The following is a 26,965-nucleotide window of genomic DNA, read 5'->3' as shown; positions in this document are numbered from 1 at the left end:
GCAAACTCAGAGCCGCAGAAGCTCAGACCCTTGGAAATCGTGGCCCACGGCCAAGGCGACACTGGACTGTAACTCCTAGCCCCTCCCTTTGCCTGGGCCTCTGGAAAGCTGACTGCAAGCAAATTGCTGCGGGCAGAAATGGCTGCCAGCGGCCGAGGTCTCATCAGGGCCTTGCACTCCTCTCCCTGCCCTGCTTGGAAACGAGCTCAGTCGGGAGCCAACGGGCGCCTGAAGCCCGAGTACGATGCCGTGGTGATAGGAGCAGGTAAAGCCAAAGAGGGCAGAGCCAGAGCTCAGGGAGGGAAGGCAGAGTCCTGCCCACGGGCCTTGGAGGGGCCCTCCAGGGAGCCTAGCTGCTGCCTCCTCCCCTGTGGGCACGACCTGGCCGGGAGTTCCAGTGAGCAGGGCCTGCGATCGAAGTCCTTCCTGGTCTGGCTGTCAGGATCCCTTGGTTCTGATTCCACCCTGGTGTACTGTGTGGTCTAGAAGGGCTCTTGCCTTCTGGGTTTAAACCTTTCTATCTACAATGACAAGGAGTGAAACTCAGGAGTTTCCCTGTATCTCCTGCAAAATTGAGTGAGTTCCTTTCGGGACCATATGCAGGAAGCAAAGACCCCGGGACTGTAGGCAAATGAGATCCACTCTGAGCCCTGAGTTCTGGTATGCATCTCACTTCTGAGATCATCCATTGGAAAAGAAAGCCAGAGTTGTTTCATAAAGAGAAAAGGTGGTTGACGGGTTCCCAGACACCCTAGTGTCATCCACAAAGGGTGTCATCTCCCATGGCTTCCCTCAGACATAGATACCTGCTATCGTGGTGGTCCTGCAACATCTTGCTGACTCTCAGGCTCACAGCCCAGCTGTGTGCTAGGTGATAGGCTGAGGCATAGCCTAGGGCCTGGCCGCACTCCACACCAGGTCCTTCCAGTTCACACTTTTGAGGCCTGAAGGCTTTTATTCACAGCTGGGCTTTTACGTAGATGATAACAGGTTCACATTTTTGTGAGCCGCATCACACAGCTTTAAATAAATGCTGGCCTGGTTTGGCTTCTTCTTGTGTCTTCTGAGAGCCACCTTCTCCAATTTGTGCACACATGAATGTTTATTATACACAGACTTGTTTTTATTATCGATACTAAAATAAAGATATGTCTCACACAGTTTTTCAAGTCAAATTATACACAGCTCTTGATTTCAATGCCAAGGGTTTTTTTTTTTTTTTCCCATTGAAAACACACCCACTGTGTGAAAAGGATGGCAGAAGGGCCCAAGCTCAGCAAGCTCTATTTAAGGACTGTCCCCTGCTGAGTGGGCACCCGAACCACCCCACCCCCCAGGCCTGGAGATTAGCAGGTCCTTCAGCAGAAAGTGACAGGTCACTTGAAACCACAGGAGAGTCAGTCAGGACTTGGGGACTGGACTTTGGGGGTTTTGTTCTTTGTCACTTGAAGTCTCTTTGTCATTCACTCATGGCTGAACTGAGACCAGTTGCCAAGGAAACTACTAGTTTTCCAAGATCGATGAGCCACCAATGAAAGCCAGATGGCCGCCATGCTTGCTACGGCCTTGCACTGGGCTGAGTGCTTCTCTGGGCACTGCTAAGTCTCCTCCCTCAACACCACAAGGTTCCACATTATATACGAAGGATATATATATTCCATGTATATTACTCTCTGCTTTACATATGAGAACTTCAAGGCAGCCACTGGTTGTTAGATGCCTCTCCGGGGGTCAAGCCAGGTGACGCCTGGGCTGCCTGCCTTGAGTTTATGTGTATATTCAGAGAATGGTTTCTCCAACTGCAGGTTCACACCAATGACAGGTCCAACAGCACTGTTTTTTTAACTGTCTTATAAAAAATTTCTAACATTTGAAAAATAAAAGCAGATAGTGTTTCCCAACCTGTGGGTTGTGACTCCTTTGAGGGTCAAATGACCCTTTTACAGGGGTCACATATCAGCTATCCTGCGTATCAGATATTTACATTATGATTCATAACAGTAGCAAAATTACAGTTATGAAGTAGCAACGAAAATAATTTATGGTTGGTCATTAAAACATGAGGAGCTGTAGTTAAGAGTCACTGAGAGCCACTGCATGACCTAGGTTATCATATAAACTTACCACATCGTATAAACTTACCCTTACCAAGCTCAGGCATGGAGCTTGGGTCCTGTGAAACATTGTTAGTCAGGCGTATGCTAGGTCACGGTGTACAGTACATTTATTCTTGTGAATAGTGAGCAAAGGACTTGAAAAATCTAGTTTCAGAGACTCCATTAATGGCTGAGAAGTTGGCTCAGTGACCTCTAAAACTCTGGACGTCTCCATGTGGGAAATTTAAAACAAAAGCAACTCAGCCATGGAGAGATTTATCACAGGGGTCGTGGCTGCTCCCCGGCTTGTGGGCATTTGTCAGATAAGAGTCGAGCATTTGATTTGAGCCCACACTGGGTCCAGGTGGGTGCTGAGAGATCACAGACATCTATTGACATCTGAAAGATAAGAGTGGCATCTGTCACCAAGGAGGAAAAATGACCAGGGGCCCCAAAGCTGGCTGACACCCTCATGGCCTGTTCCTTGCCTGTGAATAATTCTCCACCAACAGCTGACCTGTCTGTGGGCAGGGCACAGCATGAGACCTGTGTACTCAGTATAGTTCTCATGCCGAGTGCACAGAAATCACTGGGAAATTGAAAGAAATCAGGTTCCAACACAACACTCACAACCTGCAGGATGGAGCCTGCTTTGTTAGTGGTGTACACCTGGAAGCTCTGTGAGTTACTCACTTCACTTTTTAAAAAATCTTTTAAAAACTTTTTTTAAAAAGTTGGAACTATTAGCTGGGCAGTTGTGGCGCACGCCTTTAATCCCAGCACTTGGGAGGCAGAGGCAGACGGATTTCTGAGTTCGAGGCCAGCCTGGTCTACAGAGTGAGTTCCAGGACAGCCAGGGCTACACAGAGAAACCCTGTCTAGAAAAATCAAAAAACAAAAACAAAAAACAAAAACAAAAACAAAGAATCTGAACTATTCGTATGTCCTTGTTGGAGCACTGGGGACTGACAGAGACACTGTTGTGCCTGGTTTTAGCCACCTTGGGTCAAACAAGCTATGTGTGACAGCAGCTGTCCCTATTAATGGCACTTAGCTCCTGCCCACACACACCTTGGAAGCCTTCCCAGTCATGTGACCCAGACCATGATGTTTTCGTACTTGCTCTCTCTGAGATCAGAAGTCCAGTACCTTCTCCCTGACCTAAGCAAGGAACAGAGCTTCCTCCAAGCCAAGGCCAGCAGTCCCGGAGTGGGCTTCCTGATGCCCCCTGAGATGTGAATCCAAATGTAGGACAGACAAGAAGATATCCAGGGCCTGGGGGTAGAAATGGGGACTCGATGCTTAAAGAACATGTGTTTAGTAACACGTTACTCTCTTGTCTCATTGCAGGACACAATGGGCTGGTGGCTGTGAGTACCTCCTTCGTCTTACTTCAGTGCCCCCTGAGCAAGGGGCTCCCCAAGCAGCAAAGACAAGGATTTGAAAAGTAAACCAGGATAGAAGTCACAGGAACGAAGGAAAGGGCAGTCTGTCCATGCATCTAGTGTTGATCCAGGGCCAGCGAGAGGGGACTTCATGGACTGCTTCCTTGTCCTTCCCCAAGCTATGTGGTCCCCATGGCCTGTGGGAGGGTCTGAGGCTTATAAAATCACTGGCATAGAGGAACAAGTTGGAGCTTAGAGTGGGTAGAGTCCCTCACACCAAGGCAGTTTGTGCTCCCGGAGGAAGAAAGTGTTAGAAAGAACCTAATATAGAGTCTAATAAAGAAGGCTTTGCTTGAGATTAGATATTGTCAGCAAATGAAGATGGCCTGGGGATCTCAAAGCTTGTCTGGAGTGAAGGGGGGGAGTGCTCGGTATTCTGGAGATGGTCAGAGACCCCTTGTGCTCAGACCCCCTGCTCAGTGCTTGCCTCGTTCCCATGGTCTCAGAGCCACCTGCTTCGCAGGTGTCTGTCTGTCTATGAAGTAGTTTCTGTCTCTTATGAGAGCAGCATGGCTTCCCTCTGTGGGCCAGGCCAGCTTACCAGGCTCTCTCTTTTTTTATTCTCAATACAATATACCTGGAGACTAGATTCCCAGTTCCTCTGCTCAGAGCTCTGGGAGCCTGAAGCAAGCTGTTTCCCTCACTGAACCTCAGTTTCCCATCTGTAAAGCAGGAGGTAGCACAACTGTTCCTAGCATGGCGGGCTAGCTACACCCATACAGTAGTTACCAAGTGGGGTTTGCAAAAGGTGACTTAGGGATTTCACCATCTTTATTGCCACATGGATATCAGTGGTACAAAGACGCATGTGTGTGCGTGTCTTCACACATGTGCATACACATCTCTCACACACACATACACACACACATACACACACCTTCTCTCTCTTTGTGGGGCTGTAGGCCTAGACTAGCTTAATTTAATTTCCCATTAAGTACCAGAGAAGCCGTGCATCAGTCATTTCCCTCAAAAAAAAGTTTTGCTAAAGCCACAGCATCCCTTTATTGCATAGGGCACAGGTGTCAAGGCACACTCAATAAGGCAAGTCCTCACTAGAGAGCAGCTAAGGCGGCAGTTCTCAGCTTGTGGGTGATGACCCTTTTGGGGGTCACATCTCATATATCATGCGTATCAGATGTTTACATTACGATTCATAACAGGAGCAGAATTAGAGTTACAAAGTAGCAATGAAATAATTGTAGGTTTGGGGGCCGCCACAACACGTGGAACTGTATTAAAGGGTGGCAGCATTAGGAAGAACCACTGAGCTAAGGTAACCCTCACCAGCCCTGTGGAGCTGCAGAAGTTGGAACTGTAATCATTAGCCCTGCCTTTACATGTGAGGGAACTGGGGCGTGTAGATCATTAGGAACTCGATGAGGATGAGAACCTGAACTGGAGATCCTGGCCTGGTATCCTCAGCCCTGCCTTTGATACGGCCTTTGATGTACCCCAGTGGAAGAACAGGGCTGGCTCCAGCCTGGGTGGAAGGAGACGGACACCCAAGACAGAGTAGACATGACTCAATGTGTGTCCCCCAGGCCTCCTTTTCAGCTAGGAAGTTGAGGGGCAGATGTAGGCACACCAGCCTGAGAGGACATGTAGACATCATAACCAAGGGTTTGGCGCAGGCCCTGCAGGGAGGCTCCTTGGTCAACCCCAAGGGATCAAGAAAGGACCCTGTGTCCTCCCAGGCAGCGTACCTCCAGAGACTGGGGGTGGACACCGCCGTCTTCGAGAGGCGCCATGTGATTGGGGGTGCAGCTGTCACTGAGGAGGTCATTCCTGGTGAGCCCTGAGAAAGGGGTGGGGGAGGCAGGGGTGATCGGAGGTGACTGACTGGTTCTTCTGACTTGGTTCCAGGATTCAAGTTCTCCCGAGCGTCCTATCTCCTGAGCCTACTGAGGCCACAGATTTACACAGACCTGGAGCTGAAGGTAGATTGCCCATCTTGGCCTGGTGGTTGGTAGAGGGTGGGGGTGACTCCTTCTTCCTGGCCTGGGAGGGAGGCATCATATCCCATGCCCCAGGCAGCTTCCTACTTGAGGTCTTTCTTCTCTGTCTAACCCACACATGTTCCTCGGCATGCCATAGCTTGATTTTGTCTCAGCCACCCTGTGCTTAAGATCTGGCAAATCTCAAATAAGAAACAGGCCTCTTGAAAAATGAGGTGTGTGTTGTTGTTGTTGTTGTTGTTGTTGTTGTTACCATCAGACTTGCAGTCTGCACACCAGCACCTGGCCGATGCCTTCGGCAGGGGCTTCCAACTCCTCTCTAGCTCCCTTTGCCTCCTGGTATCTTATCTGGTCTTCATAAAGCACCCACATGCAGCCTTGGGCACCCGGGTTTACAAAGCTGCCCTTGTTAAACTTTGGCATCTACCTCCATTCTTGACAGCGTGAGCAGGAAGCTGTGCCACTGTGGGCAGAGTCCCCTTTGCACATTCATGGTCTCAAAGATAAAAGAATCTTAAGACAGACACAGAAAGAAACTCAGAGGCAATGTATTCGAGTCAGAGGGATCGGGCCCTGAACGTGACGTTAAGGTACCAGGAAAACGAGCTAGTGAGGGAGAGACAATCATATGTCTAATAACATGCAAAGCAAAAAAGTGCATTATAAGATACAATATAGGCACACCAGAGAAAAAAAGAATCGGATACCCATGGTCTTATCCCTGGGTTTTTGTTCAAATAGTCTAAGATTGCTCCCTCCCCAGAGTGACATGGGCCTGGCATGCTCCACCTTTTAAGGCTGAGCCAAGAGGGAATATTGAACCCTAGTGTTTGGGGATTAGACTTACATTCTACTGAGAGTTAGTTGCTCTCTGTGGCCTGGACCTTGGGGTGTACCTTAAACAGTGAGGAGTAATAAGTATCACCTCAGTTTACCTTTTACTTGTGTGACCCGGAAGTACAAGCATTTATTACCATTAATTTACCCTTTAATTCTGTTGACAATGGGCCAGGAAGGACTAATGGTATTTATGTCATCGCTCACCCCTTAGCTCCAACAGGCCTGCTAAGGGTCCGAGACCTTTGTGGAGTACCACTTGGGGGTGTAACAATATACTTGTATACTTTTTTTTAAATCTTATGAGACAGATTCTCTCTGTGTAGCCCTGGCCCAACTCTGGAACTCACTCTGTAAATCAGGCTGTCCTCAAACTCACAGAGATCTACCTGCCTCTGCCTCCTGAGTGCTGGGACTAAAAAGATGTGCACCACCTCACCCACTTCAGTATACTTCTTCAGGGCCTGGCTGCTTGGCACTTTCTTTTCACAGTCTGTTGTCCTTATCTTTGGTTGGCCTCATTTACTTGTAAAACAGGATTTTCTCTTCCTTGTGTGTGGAGATCTTGGCTAGAAAGCGACTCCCCTCCTTCACCCGGTTCAGACTTTTGTAGAGGACTCCCTGAGACACTTGTCTCAGAGGACTGGGGCCTCTTCTGGGTTCTTCTTTCCTGTCTGCTCACCTTTGTCCACCGGCTGGCCTGCCTCTGCCTGCCCCCTCCTTAGAGTAGCCGCAGCCTCATAAACTCAACTGCCCCAGTCCTGAGGCCAACTTGGCTGTCTCTCATCTTGGAAAAAAAAAAAAAAAAAAAGAACAGTGGAGCCTTCTATACTGCATAAGCTCTGCATGAAATGAAGAAGAAACACGGGCACCATTTATAAAGTGCTTTGCTCCAATACAGGGGTTCTCAACCTGTGGGTCCAGACCCCTTTGGCAAGCCTCTATCTCCAAAAATATTTACATTACCATTCATAAAAGTAGCAAAATTTCAGTTATGAAGGAGCAGCAAACATGATTTTATGGCTTTAGGTCATCACAACATGAGGAACTGTAGTAAAGGGTTGTTTGGGGAAGGATGAGAGCCACTGTCATAGAATCAAGTACCAGGGTCTATGAACCAGGGGATAACAGAAGCCCAAATGAAGAAATCATGATTGAGAGAGAGACAGAGAGAGAGGGGGAGGGGAAGACGGAGAAGGAGAGAGAGAGAGAGAGAGAAAGAAAGAAAGAGAGAGAGAGAGAGAGAGAGAGAGAGAGACTGGAGGAGATATAATATCAGAACTGGATAGAGCTTAACCTAAGCCTGGGGTTAGGTCCAGGGTTTCAGTCTGTATTGGACTGTAGCTGAAGGAATTTGTATTAATAGAGTTCCAGTTTACAGTGGCAGATCTGGGGAGGGACAGAGGCAGTCTCGGCCTTCTCTCCCTCCCTGGGGGATCTTCTGGGCCTCTTCCATCCATGCTCCTCCCACTCCTGCTTTACCAAGGAAGTCTGCCTAGGGTGAGGCCCCTCAAACCTCGAGGTTGGTGGGAATGACCTAGGTACTGTGGGAGATGGCCTAGGTACTGTGGGGAATGACCTAGGTACTGTGGGGAAGTTAGAATTGCCAAAGTTCTTGCTCAGAAGCCTGTTTTCATAGCTGTGGGACCCAGCACGGCCTTTCGCAGCATTCCCTGGGGGCTGAGCTGCCACTGGTCCCCCCTGTCCCTCTCCACCTGCGATGGCTGTACTTGCTGAGACTCGGGGTGAGCCGAGGGAGGCTCTGCTTCTGTTTTTGTAACTCAAGGCTAACTCTGCACCCTGAACAAATTCCTGAACATTCCCGGGTCAGTTTAACATTCTCTTCCTCTTCATCCTTCTCATAATTGAGAAGTCGGGAATGACAGAGGTATTATTTAGAAGTCCTAGAATCAGTTTTAAAAAAAATCATCCACGTTCAATTAGTTACATTTGAAATGACTCAGTTGCCTCCGGGCTGCTTATTGAGTGGTTTGTTCAGTCCGTGTTCCCTGAGTGCCTGTTTTGCACAAAGGCCCAGAACATGCTTGGGGACAGGTACAGTGGGGAATCTGAGACACAGTAAGGGAACATTAAGTGAAGGCAGATGACAGAAAGAAAAAAAACGGAAGACAGTGTGATAGGAAGAAGTGAAGTTCCACACTCCCCTGGTGATGGGAACTCCTTGAAGGGATGACATATGAGCTGATGTGATCTAGCCACAAGTACATCTGAGAGAGGAAATGGAAGTAAGCAGGCCAAAGCAAGTACGAGCAGAAAGCCCCTGTGGCCAGAGCATCCCACTACAGATGGTACGGGGCATAGGGCAGGGGCAGCTCACGCTAGGACTGTGTTTCATCCAGGAACAGGGAGAAGTCAGAAGAGGTGTTCAGTCAGGAAGCAGAAGTTTATAGAAGTCCCCTGGCCGTGCTGGAGATGGCGTGGAAGGCCAGATACCAGAGGCAGCTGCTCGGTGGACCACAAGATGGCAGTCTGTGACGAGGGCACGGGGCCGGAGAGGCATGTACACTTTCTACAGAGCTGATTTAGCAATATAAGGGATGTCAGTGGTGAGGCAAAGGGAGGAGCTGAGAACAGTCCCTGGAGGAAGCAAGGCAGAGGCTGGAGAGCTCTCTCCGCACTTGAGTTAAGAGCACTTCCTGCTCTTGTAGAGGTCTTGACTTCAAGTCCCAGCACCCACACGACTGCGCACCCCAATCTGTAACTCTGTTTTCAGAGCTTCTAATGTGGTCTTCTGACATCTATGGACACTTGACACATAATGTATCACACACACACACACGCACACATGCACACACACATGTTACATACATTATATACACACCACACACACACCACATGCATGCACACACACACGTTACATACATTATATACACACTACACACACACACACCACATGCACACACACACACACATTACACATATTATATACACACACCACACATACACATACACCACACACACACACACACACACACACACACACACACACACACACACAGGCAAAATATCTATTCATAAAATTAAATTTAAAAAAGAGAGCCCAAGGTAGAAATTTCTCCATCCTGTAATAAAGATGTCTCAACTTTAATGTTTAAAAAAAGGTCGACAGTTCCCCAGGCCAGTCCCCACCCACATGTGGATTCTGCTCTGTGAACTCCTGCGTCTGGGTGGTAGTGTGTGCTGGAGCGTCTCTGGCTTGGGCCACTCCTGGGATGTTGGAAGGTCATCTTCCCACGTGCTTCCCTAGCACACGTCGCAAATGTGCCGTGCCCATGTGAGGGACAAAGCAGGCAATGCCCCCACCTCAAGGAGATGGAGACAAAATGTACATGCAATTATCCATGTGGTAACCAGGGCTTTGTTCTTCTTTGAATGAAGAACAGAGAGCATGCCAGTGTGGTTGGTGCTGGGTGGGGCTTGCTGATAAGCATCCGAGCAGAGCCATGCACTGAGGGAGCAGGCCATGGATCTGGACAAAGAAATCTCCTGAGAGCGGCCACCATCCACCCAATTATGTCAGCTCAGTCTCTGTTGTGTTACTGGCCCTTTGGAGGAGCCGATGTGAGGAAGCCAACTTTAAATGTATGAAGGAGACGTCCACCTAAAGTGACAGTAGTAAAGTAGACTGCCATGCAAATAATATAAAAATTAAATGACTAATTTATCCACCTTGTATATATGGATTTTCACATAGACATTGCTTTAGTGTTTAGTTCACTTACTGCCTTCTGAAGTGATGGGAGGCAGCTATGGATGAGGGTCACAGGGCCTGGGAGTCACAGAGGTGTGGCTTTGATATACAGATTGCCTTCTCAAGTGACGTGGGTACAAATTATTCAACTCTCTGAACTTATGTGTCTCTCTACACTTGTAGCATAGTAGTTACTGTAGAGAACCCTTTCTGATAACGTAAGTATAGGGTGGACGGGCGGGGACGTGCTACAGTATGGTATGCTTGCTGTGGTATTGTGCATCTTGGTTTATTGGTCTATCACTGGGTCTCTGGACAAGAAGGTTCCTGTTAAAAATATAGGAACCAGGTCTGTACACCTCGGGACCAATCACAAACATACCTAACTGGTCCCACAAACAGAACTGGAGAAAGGTCAAGAACAGAAACACAGATCCCTAAAATGTCTGTACTTTGTGTGTCCTGCAGAAACACGGGCTCAAACTCCATCTGAGAAATCCCTACTCCTTCACCCCCATGCTGGAAGAGGGTACACTGAGCAAGCTGCCCAGGTCCCTTCTGCTGGGCACAGACATGGCTGAAAACCAGAAGCAAATCTCTCAGTTCTCACAGAAGGATGCTCAGGTAGGGAAGGTGAACGGGGACTGAAATCTTCCCTCAGCTGCCCAGAGCAGGCTCTCGAGATGAAATGGATGTCAAGGCTGTAGGTGAACAGTCTGCTTTCCCTGGACAGCTCAGCCCATGCTAGACTTTGTCCTGGGACTTTGACCGGGATTGGTGGACAGTGCTTAAGAGCAATAGACACTGGGACTCCTGGAGCTGTTGGTGTTCATCCGAGGCTGCTGACCAGGCAGTCTCTGCATGCTGGGTTTCATAACAGAATCCCTGGAATGCATTACCCCTCTGCTTTTGCTCAGAACCCCACGTGTTACCCACCCCAAAGCCCATGAAAGACCACAAGAAGAATTTGGGACAGGAAAATGTTCTTTCAGTTTGACATCAATCCATGACAAACCAAAGCAAGAAAGCGTCTGTGGTGGTGTGCAAATCTGCCTCCCAGAACACACACCATATGGAGAATGCCTGCTGCTTCCTGCAGATCCAGTGCAGCAACACGTTTGCTAGCTTTGTCTGGATGAGTCAACGGGTGATGTAATGGGCCTGGTATGGCTGGTTCTGCAGTTGAGGAAATATTCTAGAATGGCCGTTCTGGTACCAACCTGGATGCCAGATGTAGGTGTACCACCAAATCCTATCTCAGTGGAGGCATGTCTATAAAGAAAAACCTACGTTAGTGCAATCAATGCACGTGCTTTCTGGTGTGCTAATCTAGCACTGGGAAAGGGTGGAAGGCCACAGGCCTAGACAGCCACAGGCAAGCGGCACTCTCGCCTTTACCCAGAGCATCCTAAGCCTGACCATGTTAGCTGCTATTCTCGAAGCTGTGACAGAGAATAAACTGGAAGTAGCTTAAAAGAAGAAGGACTTACTCGGCTTGTTGTTTAATGGCAGGAAGCATGACAGGCAGCTTGGCATGTCAGGTGCTGGTTACTTCTCCTCAGCTATCAGCAAGCAGAGCCACCCGTATCCCTCAGAGCTTGCCCCTACATCCTGCCGAGCAGTCCCATGTCTCAGAGGTTCTTCATGCCTCTCCTAAACTACTCCAGCACCTGTGCCTGTGGGAGACACCAATAGAGATGGGAGCACTGACTGACGACGGTTGGAACTGTCCTCTCACCTCCCACGCCCTCGGCTTCATGAGCATCTGATGTAGTGTGTCGAGCACCCCTCGTCTCAGTGCCTGTGACCCTACTTGCTACTAGACCACACAGTGGGAGGGAGGGCTGGGCCCATTACCTGAGAAACCCAAAGACCTCAATCTATGCTTTTGTGCTTGAAAGCTGTCATTTTGCAAGCCTGGTCTAGGCAAAAATTTATTATTAGCGATAATAAAAGTTTTAAAAGTTCTTTACTAAAGAACTGTATGTAATACCACAATTTCCTAGGTTTATCCATATGTCAAGCTGAGCCGAAATTCAAAGGTCCGGGAATAAGAATCAATAAGAACTTCTGGTGGTAGCAACTTGCCATCAGTGTTCCTATCACACAGCCCGAATGAGGAGGGCAGAGTCTGGAACACGGCTGTGGAGAGTTCCACTGTGGGGGCTGCTGGATGAGAAGATGCAGGTTTCTGTGGCTACATGGGATGAGGCAATGTGTCAGTCTGAGAGACCAAACGACAGTGGTCAGCATGCTGGCAAGAGATCTGCCTTCCTCCAGTCACAAGCAGAGGACATGAGAGAATTTCTGACCGGTTTTTATCACAGGGCCTATGCCCTCAGACATGTGATCATTTTGCGTGGCTAGTGTTGGCCCCTGCTGATCCTTGGACCTGGTGGCTGTTCTATTGCACAAGCTGCTCTGCCCTTCACATATGGCAGACAGATCTAGAGATGAAAGACCTGAGCAGAGAAAAACTGAGCCACAGCTGTTGATGTGGCCAGAAGAGCCACCAGGGTTACACTATGGGGAATGGCAGCCACATGGGAGTGTGGCCCAGAGGACCAGGCACGAGGACAGTATCTTGTAGGATTCTGGGCTGTGGAATGCTAAGCTGTAAGCTCTGTTGCAGGCCTTTCCCAGATACGAGGAGTTCATGAAACGCTTGGTGCTAGCTATTGACCCCCTGCTGGATGCAGCTCCAGTGGACACAGCAGCCTTTCAACATGGCTCCCTGCTGCAGAGGCTCAGGGCCCTGTCCAGCCTGAGGCCCCTGCTGAAGGCAGGTAAGTCTAAAGTACAAGAATTAGGGTGTGGGGAGTGACCTTCGTGGGAACAAGCCCACTTTCCAGATTTCTAAACCTAAGCCGGAGCTCCAAGGGGGCTGCCACGTGTAGTCAGCTAATAGGCCATGCCCACAGAGACTGCCAGGCACTCCCTGGAGAGTTTCAGTCTATGCTACCCTAAAAACAGAGCCCAAGACCAAGGGTTGCGATTACTTAGAAGGGTGACCCCAAGGCACCCACAAGGGGGACTGGAGGAGGAAACTGCACAGTACATTAGTTACCTTGTGTCTTGGTAAAATTCTGTGACCAAGTGACTTAAGGATGGAAGCATTTATTTTAACATAAGGTTTCAGAGGGTTAGAGTCCATAATGGCAAAGACAGCGTGGCAGCAGGTAGCAGGAGCCGGAAGCTCGCTCACCAGAGTCCATCCACGTGCAGGAACTAGAGACTGTAAACTGAAAGGAGATGGGGCCTATAAACTCCTAAAGCCCACTCGCAGTAATGCACTTCCTCCAGCAAGGCTCTGCCTTCTAAAAGTTCCATAAGCCCCACCCACTCACCACCACCACCACCACCACCACCACACAGCACCAACAACTGGGGACCAAGTGTTCGGACACATAAACCTGACAGGGGCATACCTTATGTAAACCACTGCCCAGAGGGAATGCCAGTATCAGGGTGTGTGTGGCACTGGCCATGGGGTGGTGGGAGATGAGACACTGGCCCTGATGAGACTCTCTGAGGAATATACTCACAGGAGGCATGTGGGCCTTTACTGGTCATTTCTAAGAGAAGGAAGGGGCCCTGTTCCCAACTGGTCAGGGGTTCTCTCCTGAGACAGTGACCTCTGGGCATGCATCTTTAGATGAACTGAGGTGGCGCTGGAGAAGCCCAGAGAAGAAAGGGTACGTCCTACTAAAGCCTTCACTTGAGGCTATTGGAATTTCAATATGTGAAGGAGATCAAAGCCTGTGTGATGCAGCTAGATCATGATATAAGATCCAAGGAAATTTGAAGAGCTGCTCCCATATGAGGGAAAATACTAAATTTAGACCCCCCCCCCAATATTAAAAGGTCTGTGATCAATTAGTGAGGTCTTCCGAGAGTCTCAGATAGAAGCCTGATCAAATATGCTGCTATTTTCTACAACCCTTTGGGTACACAGACAGATTCCCTATCCTAGAAAAATACTGAATCAGTTAGCTATGGTTGCAAGAAAAAGAAACCCCACAAAACTCCACTGGCATCTAAAAACCAGCACTTATTTCCCCGGTCCTTTGTAGTTCAGCTGATGCCGGCAGGATCAGCAGGTCCAGTCTAGCCTCGTGCACATGTTTGTGGCTGAGGATAACCAGCATGGTGCCGTCTCTGCTCTCAGTGTCTCATCCTGTGTGGAATCAGCATGCTGCACTGTACTTCTCACATCAGTGGAGATGCTCAGGGGCAAGCTCCGCTGCCCAGGCCAGTTACGAGTCTCCATTTGTGACACATTTATAAACATTCCGTTGGCTAGTGAGCCGCATGGATGAGCCCAGAGTCAAGGTCAGAGCAGGTCCACCAGCTATGTTGGGTGGTTATCGCGTCTGGAAATGGAGACAGCAAGTCAACTTTGTCACCGATACTGAAAGCAGACACTCCTTTTTCAGATGACCACTCCCGGAAACTTCATGTAATAACAATATCAATTATTATAAATTCATTATGTTAACATTTATTAAGCAAGTACCATTGACATCTGCAAAGGTATGCCGAGGGGCCACAGGGGCCAAAACCCATGATCCCCATCCTTTCGCTAAAATATAATTGGTGCCCACAAAATTACACATCTTTTCTATTACATTTAATGCTTACAGTGGCATATGAAACACATCCTCCATCTTACAAAGAAACAGGCTCAAAGCTGAGTGTGTTTTAAAGGGGGCCTGGAACCTTCTAAGCACACACTGCCCTTGAATGTCACACTGTCACCACCAAGTCTCTGCTTCTTCCTGTTCTTTCTTTCCTAGGGATGGAACGGAGTCCCTTCAAAGCCTGTCTCACTTCTGCTTCTTCCTGTTCTTTCTTTCCTAGGGATGGAATGGAGTCCCTTCAAAGCCTGTCTCATTGATGTCTGCACTTCTCTTTCAGGGCGCACCCTGGGAGCCCAGCTCCCCCAGTACTATGAGGTCCTCACAGCCCCCATTTCCAAGGTGAGTGTGGCCAGACAATGGCTTAGGGGAGCTTTCCTGCTACCCAGGCCCTTGAACCTGTCTGGAGCTTTGTTCTTCAGGTGCTGGACCAATGGTTTGAGTCTGAGCCTCTGAAGGCAACTCTGGCAACTGATGCTGTGATTGGAGCAATGACGAGTCCCTACACTCCGGGGAGTGGGTGAGTGGGGACTGGGGAGGAGCTGCTGAAGGAAGGGAGTCCCCACACTCTGGGGAGTGGGTGAGTGGGGACCAGGGAGGAGCTGCTGAAGGAAGGGAGTCCCCACACTCCAGGGAGTGGGTGAGTGGGGACCAGGGAGGAGCTGCTGAAAGAAGGGAGTCCCCACACTCCGGGGAGTGGGTGAGTGGGGACCAGGGAGGAGCTGCTGAAGGACAGTGTACATCCTCATGAGAGGAAGCTCCTGGACGCCATTTCCTGAGCTTATCTAGCACACAGGCATGAAGATCAGCATAGCATGAATGTTGAATAAACACTCCGAGAGCCACATCTGAAAATGGGAGTTAAGAGAAGTAACCCACCCAGAGTCACATGGCTAGTGAGAGGCAGAGCTGGCTTCTAGCACCTGCTGTCTGAACCCCAGAGTTCCTTCTTAGCTGCTCTTCTCCATGCATCTTCAGACAAAGCCCCCTCCTGCTGCCAGCATCTTCCTCTCTGTCTCTCTCTGTCTCTCTGTCTCTCTGTCTCTCTCTTTCTCTCTCTTTCTCTCTCTTTCTCTCTCTCTCTCTCTCTCTCTCTCTCTCTCATTCACTCCTTCTGCTCTCCTTCTGAACTCCTGCAAAGCTCGTGTCTCTCCCCTCCCCACATACACACAACTTCCTGCCAGAGCTGAGAGCTGCCCTTCTCTGTAAGGATCTGCATGCCCAGAGCACCTTGGCCTCTTGTAAGAACAGGAGTGGAAGGGTGTGTGTGCTGGTGTGTGTGTGTGTGTGTGTGTGTGTGTGCGTGTGTATGTGTGTGTGTGTGTGCGCGCGCACACGCATGCATGCATGTGTCAGTGTGTGTATGGGTGTGTGCATGTGTATATGTGCATGTTTTTATGCACATGTTTTTGTGTGTATGTGCATGTATGTATGTGCATGTGTAGGTGTGTATGCATGTACATGCATGTGTGTGCATGATTTTGTGTGTGTGCATGTGTGTACACACATGCACATAGGCATGCAGAGATGGAAGGGGCCACCAAGAGTGTTTCTAAGATACAACTAGAGCTGTCAGTGTGGCTTATCTCTCAGGATGAAAGCACACCCAGGAAGTGGCTTTTCAACAGAGGTCAAGCCAGTCCTGAAGTCCCCAGGGCCATGGAGAAGAGGCAAGGACAGCATTTGCTGCAGACTAGCCAGCCAATGTGGACCTGGGGCCTCCTGTCCTTTTCTCTTGGGTCTCAGGGAAGCTGAGCTACTGGCCAGCTTGTAAAACACACTTTTTAGAAACCCATTGCTTTACTTAGCAACTGCTGATGAGCACCTGCTGGTGCTGGGTGCTAGAAACACAGTACCCCAAGGACCAGAAATCCTCAGAGGGCAGAGACCTAGAGGTCTCCATCTGGAGACTATCGGAAAATGTTCTGTTAGTGAGCCCACAGGGAAAGCTGCCCTACTGTAACAAAAGGCCCACAACAGGAAATGTTTGGTCTGAAAGGAGGGGGAGAGAAGGGGTTTGCTGAAGAAAGATGAGGAAGGAAGACATTCCAGGCTGGCAGCCCAGCAGGTGCAGAGGCTGGAGTGGCATGGGCAAGCGTTCCATTCGAGCAACCAAAGGGTCTCAGCTTAGCAGGGATGTGCAGTGTGAGGGGAGATGTAGGCTGACAAGGCAGGAGCCATGGGTATCACCTGATGACACTGGCCTGTCCCCTTAGGCAATACTGTGCAGCAAAGGCTCTGAATGGAAGGAGGAGACCAGGGCTCCAGGCTCCACCAAGGTGGCTTGCAGGACAAGTGCTGAGGAGAGCCGGTGGCCCTGGTCTGGCTGCGTGAGGGAGAGGAGAGAGGCAGCTAGTCAGGGCATCTGAGCATCTACAGAGTTGACACAGGGTCAAGGTTGATGCCAGGGTTTCTGGTGGATCATCGAAAGTGCCCTTCATTTGGGTAGGAACACTGAACACAGCCAGCTCAGAGAACGGTGATGGTTCTGGGGTCACCAGAAATGCACACATGTAGAGCTACCTATAGGAGCGAGACACAGGCTGGCACTTGGCGAGCTTGTGACACATGGAGGCTGGAATCCTGTGTCACATATACACACAGGGAGAGACGGTGGCATGGGAAGGCAGGGCACTGAGCTTGCGCAAAGGCTCAGGGACAGAGATGGACTGGGAAGGAGTTGAAGGTTCAGAACAGAAAGGACTATTTGCTTCTGAAACTGAGATGGGATCCTGTCTCAGCCCTCGGTGCTCTGTGCTCTGCCCTCAGGTATGTGCTGCTGCATCACGTGATGGGCAGCCTGGAGGGGATGCAGGGTGCCTGGAGCTACGTCCAGGGTGGCATGGGTGCCCTCTCTGATGCTATTGCAAGCTCAGCTACTACACGTGGAGCAAGTATCTTCACAGAAAAGGTGTGAGCTTCTCCCCCAACCCTGACCGTTGGCCTGGATGCGGGGTGGAGGGTGGAGCAGCCTCAGACTCTGAGAGAAGCTCAAGTTACTGACGAGCAAAGTCAAGCTCAGAGTCCAGGCTCTCGCTTTTGAAGCTGGCCAACTTTTCAACTTCACCAGTCACAAAGCCAAGTGTGGTCTGTGCTCCATGGTGGGCAGGTTGCCTCAGTGCACCCTCGAGAAGCCTCTGGTTTGGGGAATGGGTTGGAGGTGAAGAAGTATGGGTGCCTAGGAGCCACAGCCACTATTCTCAACCTGGACTTCCTTCTGGGGGGCTTCGGGGGTCTGCCGCTGGGCTCCAGACTGTGGCTGAGGTGCAGGTGAACAACAAAGGCCGTGTTCAAGGAGTCACGCTGCAGGATGGCGAGGAGGTCAGGAGCAGAGTCGTCTTGTCCTGTGCGTCACCACAGGTCACCTTCTTAGAGCTGACACCACAGGTGAGACGGGTCAGGGGAGAGATATAATGTCTGCCATGCAGGCCTTAGAATGTGGTGTGGGGAGCTCCGATTACACCAGGCTGGAGATCAGAGAGCTAAGGCATATCTGAGAAAACCATCAGCTTGCGAACAGTAGAGAAGTCTCATGGTTTATGGGAAGGTCCCCAAAGGTGAGGGAACCGAGACCGCACAGCTGGCAATAGGCCAAGCGGGTGCCAGGGCCCAGGTCTGGCTTGTAATTTTCACCACTTTCCTACTACCAAAATTTGGATTTCTCTCCTTGCCAACTTGGATTCTACCATCTGCCGGTGATCTATTGCAATATCAATGCTGGGAATGGGGGTTTGGGAGCTTGTTTTGTTTTGTTTTGTTTGTTTTTTTAGCACAGTAATAAAACTTCTGGGCAGATAAGACCTTCTCTCATAGACAGAGAAATCTGTTGCTCTTGGCTGGTTCAGCTGCTGGGGCATGTGTGTCACCTGCAGTGGCGGTGACTCTGCTAGACTTGACTGGACTCAGTTGTCTAGGAACTGGCTGGCTGCAGCTGGACCAGGATAGACTCTGTGGAAAGACAGAGTGAGGGACTCATGTGTCCCTCAGCCTCTGGTACAGGGGCTGCAGCATGTTCTCAGGCCTGGCAGAGGGCGACAGCCGGCAGGCTCAGCATGCGCCATTGTATGACCTGGACCCATCTTACCTGCTGACATTGGCTAAATCCAGTCTCCCAGCCAGTCTGGGATCAGTAGTCATGGGTGTGGGTTGGGTGGGGGTTGCGGGGACTGTGGAGAAACATGGGAAGGGGCTTGCATCCCGGAAGGGCTCAGGACTTCAGAACATTGCGATTGGCCACGCCTTCCCTGTCTCTGAAAGATAAGATAATGCGCATCTGAGCATGCAGTCTCATCCATATGTAGGCCTGCTCTTGGGGGCAAAGCACTACTTACCGTCTCTGAATATTTCCACTGAGGAAGTCCAACAGTTCTCAGTGAACACTGAAGGAATTCTGAAGCAGCAAGAGCCATGGCCCGCAGGAGTAAAATGCCTACAAATGTCAGTCCCTATCCCAAGCAGGACGTGGAGAGAGCCACTCCCAGCCAGGACAGTGGGCCGAATGCAGAGAAGACGTGCTCAGCCTAGGTTAGGAGGGCTTTGGGAAGCTCTCACCAAGGAGTAGTGTGGGGCTGGCTCTGAAGGAAGAAGATGTCTTCAGACAGAGCTTGGAGGGCTGCTCTGAACTCCTTGGCCACCCCAGGCCTTTCACGGAAGTCTCTCCTTCCAGGAGTGGCTTCCCGGGTCCTTTGTGAAGAGAATCTCCCAGCTGGACACCCAGTCTCCCGTCACCAAGATCAATGGTAAGAGATGTCTGATCGCATCTGCCTTTTGACACATTTGCATGGGAATCTCCAAATCAGGGGAAACCCAGCCACACTGTCCCCTCCTGCCTTGACCCCATCTTGTCATACTTTGAGACTTCTGGACAAGCAGGTCCTGACTATCGAGGGAGTACCCTTCGAGGCTGGAGAGCTGACTTGATGTGACCTTTGGCTCTTCAGTGGCTGTGGATAGACTGCCAAGCTTCCAGGCGGCCCCCAATGCTCCCGGGGACCAGCCCCAAGCTCATCATCAGTGCTCCATCCACCTGAACTGTGAAGATACACTGCTCCTCCACCAGGCCTTTGAAGATGCCAAGGGTGGCCTGCCTTCCCAAAGGTAGGAGAGACCTGGCCTTTGTGTCCCCTGTGTGTTCTGAGCCCCCTCTACCTGGCACTAAACCTTCAGTGTCCCACAACCAATCTGCCTGTGTCTATCCATGTTTAAGGACACAAAACATATCTCAGACAAGAATTCTGAACATCAGAGCAGCAGAGATGGAGAGGGAGTGTCTTAGTTTGGCTTTCATTGCTGCTGAGGGACAACATGACCATGGCCACTCTTATAAAGGCAAACCTTTAACTGGGGCTGGCTTATAGTTCCAGAGGTTCAGTCCATCATCATGGCAGGAAGTGTGGCGGCATGTAGGCAGACATGAGACTGGAGGAGCCAAGAGTTCTACATCTTGATCCAAAGGCAGCCAGGAGGAGACTGTGTTCTGCAAGCAGCCTGGTGGGGCGGGAGGTGGCACTCCAGCACTGAGCAGAGCTTGAGCACTAGGAATTCTCAGAGCCCACCAACAAGACCACCCTTTTCCAACAATGCCACACCTCCTAATAATGCCACTTCCATGGGCCAAGCATATGGAAACACATGAGTCTATGGGTGGGGGGTGGCAAACCTACTCAAACCACCACATGGGGGCATGTTGGGAATGTCCCAGGCTAGTGGGGGACAATCCTGAGAAGGACAGTACTCAAAATGAGTAGAAGAGGAAGAACTTCCTGGGTGGGAGAAGGAGAGATCCAGTGACAAGAGAAGGCATGCTCACTTAGCCCCTCGTGCATGCCTGAGGAGCCCCTTCATCCAACTTGCCCGAAGCACCCCCCATCTCAGCTGTACTGCCGCCACAGGAAACAGCTGGCAATGCTATAGCCTTCACCCTCTATGTCCTGAGCTCCTACTCAGTGTCAGGCTCCACACCAGGCATGGGTTGTGGGGCCTGGGGTGTAAAGCAGACACCAAGTTTAGGATAATCCTGGTGCATAAGAACTCACAGCATAAGATGAAGAGAGACTCGAGGTTGCTCAGCTCAGACACAGAGCAGCAAGAGAGACCCACAGAATCTCCACTCTGCGCCGGCCCTCTACTAGCTAAAGAACAGCCAATCATGTCTGCCAGTAATAGGCACCAAGGAGAAAAAAAGCCTGCTTTCTAAAAGAGACGCCTCCCCATCCTACCCCACTCCATGATGTGGCATCTGAGCAGGGACTCAAGGAAGCAAGACAGGTTGTGTTCCTCCGAGGAAGAACACCTAGAGAGAAGGGAGTGTACAAAAGCCACGAGGCAGGGTTGTACTGGGTACTGGGACAGAAAGACAAAGCTAGAGTGGAGGGCAGAGCCCCAGCAGCTGGCCGGGCATTATCCACTGGCCTGGCTTTCACTCCAGGAAAGCCTGACTTTTCCTTTAGAAAGACCTCCCCGTCCAATGTGGACAAAGAGGGGACACCTGTTACAATTGGTTACTGGGTGCAGAATCTGAAGGCCACAGGACAGTGGCTGGGACCTGAGTGGAGACAGTGGGGTGGGGGGTTGGCGAGTGCAGGTGCTGAGCATGCGTTAAAGGTATTTAAGACACAAGGGTAGGGCTCACTGTTAGGCCGAAGATGGTGTGTGAGAGGGAAGGGGAGCAACTGGAAAATTATGAGAAAGGAAGAGGCTTCTGGGGGACTTTGAGAAGTGTTATGGTTTGGACAATGACAGGAGAGGCTGGCAGATGTCTAAGAGGAGGGGGAGAAGTGCAGCTGAGTGATGTCAGCCTGAGAGAGGGTATGTCACATGGCTGTGAAAGATGCTCATGCGGTTGGGATCTGTGGGGATGATTCCAGCCCATGGTGACTAAAATCAGTGACACTCTGGTCTCTTTGTAAAATGGCAGAGCCTGAGTTTAATCACCGCACACCTCACATCCTCTAATGACCACCGGTCATCTCTAGATGATCTAAACTCACACCCACATGAAGGCTGCCATGTGACACTGTTTATAGAATGATGCCCGGGGGGGGGGGGAGTTGGCATTTTCACTGAATATAGTTTTCATTCTTTATAATATTTTCAATCTGTGGTTGGAGAATGTGCAGATCCCCTAGGCATGGAGGGCCAAATATATCTAGAGATCTGAGGGTCCTTTGCGGCAGGTAGGAAAGATGTTAGCTGTAGGCAAAGGTGGTAGGCTAGACGTGGGGCACCATACTATGCTGCTTGAATAGATCTAGACGCTCTGCTTTGCCTGTTCATTCCAGATAGGGTTCCTGGGCCAGGGGGAAAGGGGCAGGGGTGGTTGGATCCTGACCACTTGAGAATTGGGTGACTTAGGCCTGACCCCTCCATGGGTCTCACTATCTGGCATTTGAGCTGGGGAGCCCAGATTAGAACACAGGTCTGTGAGGAAGGAAAACAAGACAGGGCCACACCTCTGAGACAGTGGAGAAAGGACCAGAACCCTGGGGGTTGGGCTCCCTGTCTCAATGAATGCCACAGAGGTGGTCTGGACCATGCTAGCCACCGTGGCTGTACAGTGATAATCAGACCAGGTCTCTGAGGGCCTTCATTTATCTCCTGTCACCTCAGGATGGCTCTGAGTTCTCCTCAGTCCTGACCCTCTCTGCTCCCCTTGACATCACAGGCCCATGATTGAACTCTGCATCCCTTCATCGCTGGACCCCACCCTGGCTCCACCAGGCTGCCATGTCGTCTCTCTCTTCACTCAGTATACACCCTATACCCTGGCAGGAGGCAAGGTCTGGAATGAGCAGGAAAAAAACACCTACGCAGACAAAGGTAAAGAATGTAATGCAGGTTGCTCTGCAGGGTGATGCCTGGCCGTGGGATCCACTGGGCATGCTCCCTACTCCCCATAGCCCCATTCCAGCTAAATACTTCAGGGGGTGTCCCAAGGGAAGAGATGTGCTCAAGGAAGGAAACGTCATGTCAGCATGGTGGATATTGGCTGTGATCAGGCACTAGGTTAAGACAACCAAAGGAGAGGGTCCCAAGCTAGAGAGACGGCTCAGTGGGGTGAAGGCACATGTACAAGCCTGATAACCTGAGTTTGATAGTGTAACATAGAGTGGAGGGAGAAATCCAACTTCTAATGTTGTCTGACCTCCACACTGGACCACACACACACACACACACATACACACATATACACTCTCACATACACCCCCCCAACACACATACACATAGATACACACACTCATACACAGATACACACTCTCACATACACATGCATTCACACACACATATACACACTCACACATACACACACCCACACACACTCTCACACAGATGCACACACACATACACAAAATAGCACATAGCATTTAGCATAGATACACACTCCCACATACACATGCATTCACACACACATACACACACACACACACACTCTCACACACACAGATGCACACACACACACTAGCACATAGCATTTTTTATAAAGCAGGAGACTCTGCTCTCGCCCTCCAGTTTCTCACAGTCCAGTCGGGAAGACTAACGAGGGAGCAAGTCACCACAGTGCGTTGTTTTTTATGGACCAAAAGAAAGGAGCCGGGAGCCAGAGACGGGAGAGCACCCACGGGAAGAAGCGCTGAACTGGGTTTTCAACAGTGAATGGGGGTAGGCCAGAAGGCAAAGAATAATCCAAGCAAAAGAAGCGGTGTGGGCAAAGCATTGAGGAGAAACTGCTTTGCATATTCCACAGCAGACAGGTAGCATCGTGCTTAGGTCAGGGTGAAGAATGAGGGAGTGAGGCTAGCCCGGCTACAGGCCTTTTAGAAAAAGCATGTATTTGCTTATGGACCATTTTTCATTTTGTTTTTTACTTGCTGGTATATAATTTGCATGGGATAAAATAAACCACTGACTCATATAATTCAAAAGATTTTACTAAATTTATGAGAACCTCATTGTCCCTCTCTTCCTGATGCTTCTCCTGGCCTCCAGTGTTTGACTGTATCGAGGCCTACGCCCCCGGCTTCAAGAGATCTGTGCTGGCCAGAGATATCCTCACCCCGAGGGACCTAGAGAGAATCTTCGGGCTTCCTGGAGGGGTGAGTGGAGGTCTGGGGGCCTCATTCCACTGTCTTCCTGCCCGCCTCCCTGGTTGGCCCCTTTGGGCTTTACTCAGCCTTCATTAGGAAGTGGTGGAGCCCCTGGCAGAGTAGGCCAGAAGAAAGGGGACACAGATGTACAGGTGCCACTCAAGAAGGTCACTAGGCCTGTAGCATGGTAAAAAGTCTGCCTCACCTTTCCCATCAGCCTTGGCTAAAGAACTCTCCCTCCCCAAGGAAGCAGGACCCTGCAGTAAGCTTTGGTTTTCCAGATAAAGGAAACTGGAGGCTAGAAGCCAAGAGCCTGGCAGTAATGAATCTAGGAGCCCTGTGAGGAGTCAGGGAGCCCAGAGAGGAGGCAGGGAGCCCATGAGGAGGCAGGAAGCTCATGAGGAGTCTGGAGTTCCAAGCTGAGGTAGTTCCAACCCTGTGGCCTCTGGCCACAGGAGCTACTGAGCCTAATGAGGCCATAGTGAGCCGGGTGGTCTATGATGCACATCAGTGGGGAACCCAGCAGGGACCCAAGTGATGCCATCGCGTTAAACCATGGCATTGACTATATGCCAAAACGATCAGATTGGAATCTATTAGACTAACTAAAATATACTATCGACATAAATGTCACTAATTTGCCACTTACTTCTTAAATTCGGCTCTTAGCAAATCTAATATTGCATGCATGGCTCTGGTCATCTTTGTTTCAACAGCACAGATCCAGATAGAAGGCAAAAAAAGCCAGGTGGGAGGGGCTTCAGAAACTGAGTGGATGGTCAGTCTGAGGCAGGGATGGGTCAGAAGTGTTGGTGACAGGATGGCCTGGAGGGTAGACATGACATGAAGGTTGAACCCGAGAGGCTAAGGTCACAAAGGCAGGATGGCTTGGGGAAGAAGTTCACATGAGGACCAGATGAGGGGGCAGTAAGAGGGACAGCCTACGGTGACATCCAGCAGATTCTGGTCTCCCTGTTCAGGGTACCCACTGCCTTTCTGGGCCAGTCTGGGCCATGAGCAGAACCAGCTCCCACTGCATCATGCCTGCTGCTGACAGTGCAATTCCCGTGGGGCAGGGGTCGGATGGTGATGCTCAAGGCCAGACTGAGGTGGTGGCTTCCCAAAACCCCAAACCCCAGCAGGAGCCTGTGCCAACCCAGCAAGTCAGGCTGTCTTCTTAACAGACCGGGAGTTAGTGGTCCACAGCAAACCCCCAGGTCCCCACTCAATCTTCCTGCACTCTGTAGATGCCCCTATTCCTCTTTCCTCTCAATGAAATACCCCTAGGAGTTCCACCCAGAGTCTGGGACATGTCCCTATCCTCTCTCTCCCTGAGTCAAGAACCCAGGGAAATAATCCAGGAAGTGGGAGGGCCTGGACTAGAAGAAGAGAGGGAGAGGAAGAGCCAGTCATTGTGGCAAAACCCGTTGCACTCCTACACTAGCAGCTGGAACCCCGGAACCCTGCCTCCCCATAGCACTCCTACACTAACGGCTGGAACCCTGTAACCTTGTGTCCACAGAACATATTCCACGGTGCCATGTCCTTGGACCAGCTCTACTTTGCCCGTCCAGTGCCCCAACACTCTGACTACAGAAGCCCTGTACAGGGCCTGTACCTCTGTGGGAGTGGGGCCCATCCTGGTGAGTGACCTCCTTCCTGTGTGGGCTATAAGGGCTTGTGGGGTGAGAGTCTGTCCTAAGCTTACCTACAGAGGAGGATGTGGGAAGCCATCACTGTGTTGCAGAGCCTCTGCACAAGGAAAGCACACACTGCATCTCTGCCAGGCTGCCACAAACCCCCCGCTTTGGTAAACATCTCCTCCCACCTAGGTGTAGGGACACATTCTGATGCAGGGTGGAGGCAGCTCCTCCAGGGGCTGTGGGAGGCTCACGGTCCTTAATTCGTCACCCATCTTGGAGACCAGAGAGGATCAGTAACGTTCCTTAACCTTGAAATTCTTTGCTGGACCAACTCCAAGCCTAGGTGACTTCACTGTGGCTGTCATCTCCTGGCGACGCCCTCCCTGGGATGTGGGCGGGGCTCCCACAAAGAGCTGTGTCTCCTGCCCACTCCTGATTCTTACAATTCAGCTTTACCTGCTAAACTTCCAAGTGCCTCCCCGGTGAGGTAGGGAGGCTGGCAGAGTATGGCACAAGAGGCCAAGGTGGCCACAGCCTGCCTGCTCTCCCCCAGCTGTGTGTGGAAGCTGCAGGGAGCCCAGGCAGTTTGGCAGTTGTTCCAAATTGTGGCTTCTGTGTCCCTGAGTCCCGCCCTGTCCCTTCTGGTGGGCTTCTGAGCAGAGCTTTGGTTCCAGGAGGAGGCGTCATGGGAGCGGCTGGACGGAATGCGGCCCACGTAGTCTTTAGAGACCTTAAGAACATGTGATGCTGGGTCAGCTCTGACCCTGGGGAGGAAACTTTTCCCTGCACGTTGAGCTGCCTAGCCGGCCATCTGCCCAAGATGCCCTGCTCCCAAGGAGGCCACTGGAGACAACTGTACTAGCAAGGTGCCATTCTTTCTTAATCAGGGACTCAGTTACATTTAGCTCAATCTCACCTGTGCCCCAGGCTTCCATGGATTAGCTGGGTTTGTCTTGTTAAAAGCAATCTTTTGTATAGAGACTGCTTGTATTGTTTTTCTGTGTCTATAGCTTGGGGGAGCTTGGCATACTAGTTGGACACAGTCCATCTAACACACGGAAGAATTTGATCCAACATCCAACTGTCCCCTTCTTGTCAGGGGGTTCCCACTACCAACTGATTGGAGGCCTGGCCTGCCAACACCCAGTGAACTACTGTCATTTCCCTGTCACTATAAAACAAACTCACAGTGACTCACGAGCTCTCTCTCAGGCCCACATGATGGGCCCGAGCAAAGCTTTGTGTCTCAAGCCCTCAAAACCTCTGGTCAGGAAACAGCAGTTGTGACTGCAGAGTGGGTTCACCAGAAACTGCAGGAACCACTTTGTACCTCCTGCCTGCCAGGTGCTAAATCTGCCATGTCCGACACTAAACCTTTCAACATACCAAGGCCTCATTGTGCAGTGAATTGGCTGTCACAGTCAGAAAGAAACACAGGACAGTTCCACGAATAACGACTGTACAGACAGTCTTTGCATGCTGGTCAAAAGCCACCATCCCAAGCTGTCCCCTCTGAAGGTCAAATAGAAGCTTCCAGGGGCTTCTCACACCTAGCTT

At 50.5% G+C, this 26,965-nt stretch overlaps 1 protein-coding gene across 1 annotated transcript; it reads left to right on the top strand.

Annotated features, from left to right (window-relative positions):
- Pyroxd2 (pyridine nucleotide-disulphide oxidoreductase domain 2) lies at positions 1 to 26,763 on the top strand. Its single transcript, XM_031390368.1, has 16 exons — positions 1 to 265; positions 3,447 to 3,466; positions 5,236 to 5,329; positions 5,405 to 5,478; positions 10,514 to 10,669; positions 12,678 to 12,831; positions 14,963 to 15,024; positions 15,105 to 15,202; positions 17,452 to 17,593; positions 17,935 to 18,069; positions 19,349 to 19,421; positions 19,623 to 19,779; positions 22,346 to 22,500; positions 23,668 to 23,774; positions 25,288 to 25,408; positions 26,083 to 26,763. Exons 1-16 carry the CDS (start codon positions 139 to 141, stop codon positions 26,151 to 26,153), a joined length of 1,746 nt encoding a protein of 581 aa, XP_031246228.1. The 5' UTR covers positions 1 to 138; the 3' UTR covers positions 26,154 to 26,763.
- Positions 26,764 to 26,965: the final 202 nt, after the last annotated feature.

The sequence above is a fragment of the Mastomys coucha genome, unplaced genomic scaffold (genome assembly GCF_008632895.1).
Source record: "Mastomys coucha isolate ucsf_1 unplaced genomic scaffold, UCSF_Mcou_1 pScaffold21, whole genome shotgun sequence".
Classification (NCBI taxonomy): domain Eukaryota; kingdom Metazoa; phylum Chordata; class Mammalia; order Rodentia; family Muridae; genus Mastomys; species Mastomys coucha.
The sequence above is the reverse complement of the archived record's forward strand: the minus strand, read 5'-3'. Positions and strand labels throughout refer to the sequence as shown.

Coding starts and splice junctions, on each gene's coding strand:
- Pyroxd2 (XM_031390368.1), top strand. CDS start 139: ATGGCTGCCAGCGGCCGAGGTCTCATCAGGGCCTTGCACTCCTCTCCC. Junction 10,670..12,677: donor TCTCACAGAAGGATGCTCAG/GTAGGGAAGGTG, acceptor GCTCTGTTGCAG/GCCTTTCCCAGATACGAGGA. Junction 19,780..22,345: donor GGTGGCCTGCCTTCCCAAAG/GTAGGAGAGACC, acceptor TTGACATCACAG/GCCCATGATTGAACTCTGCA.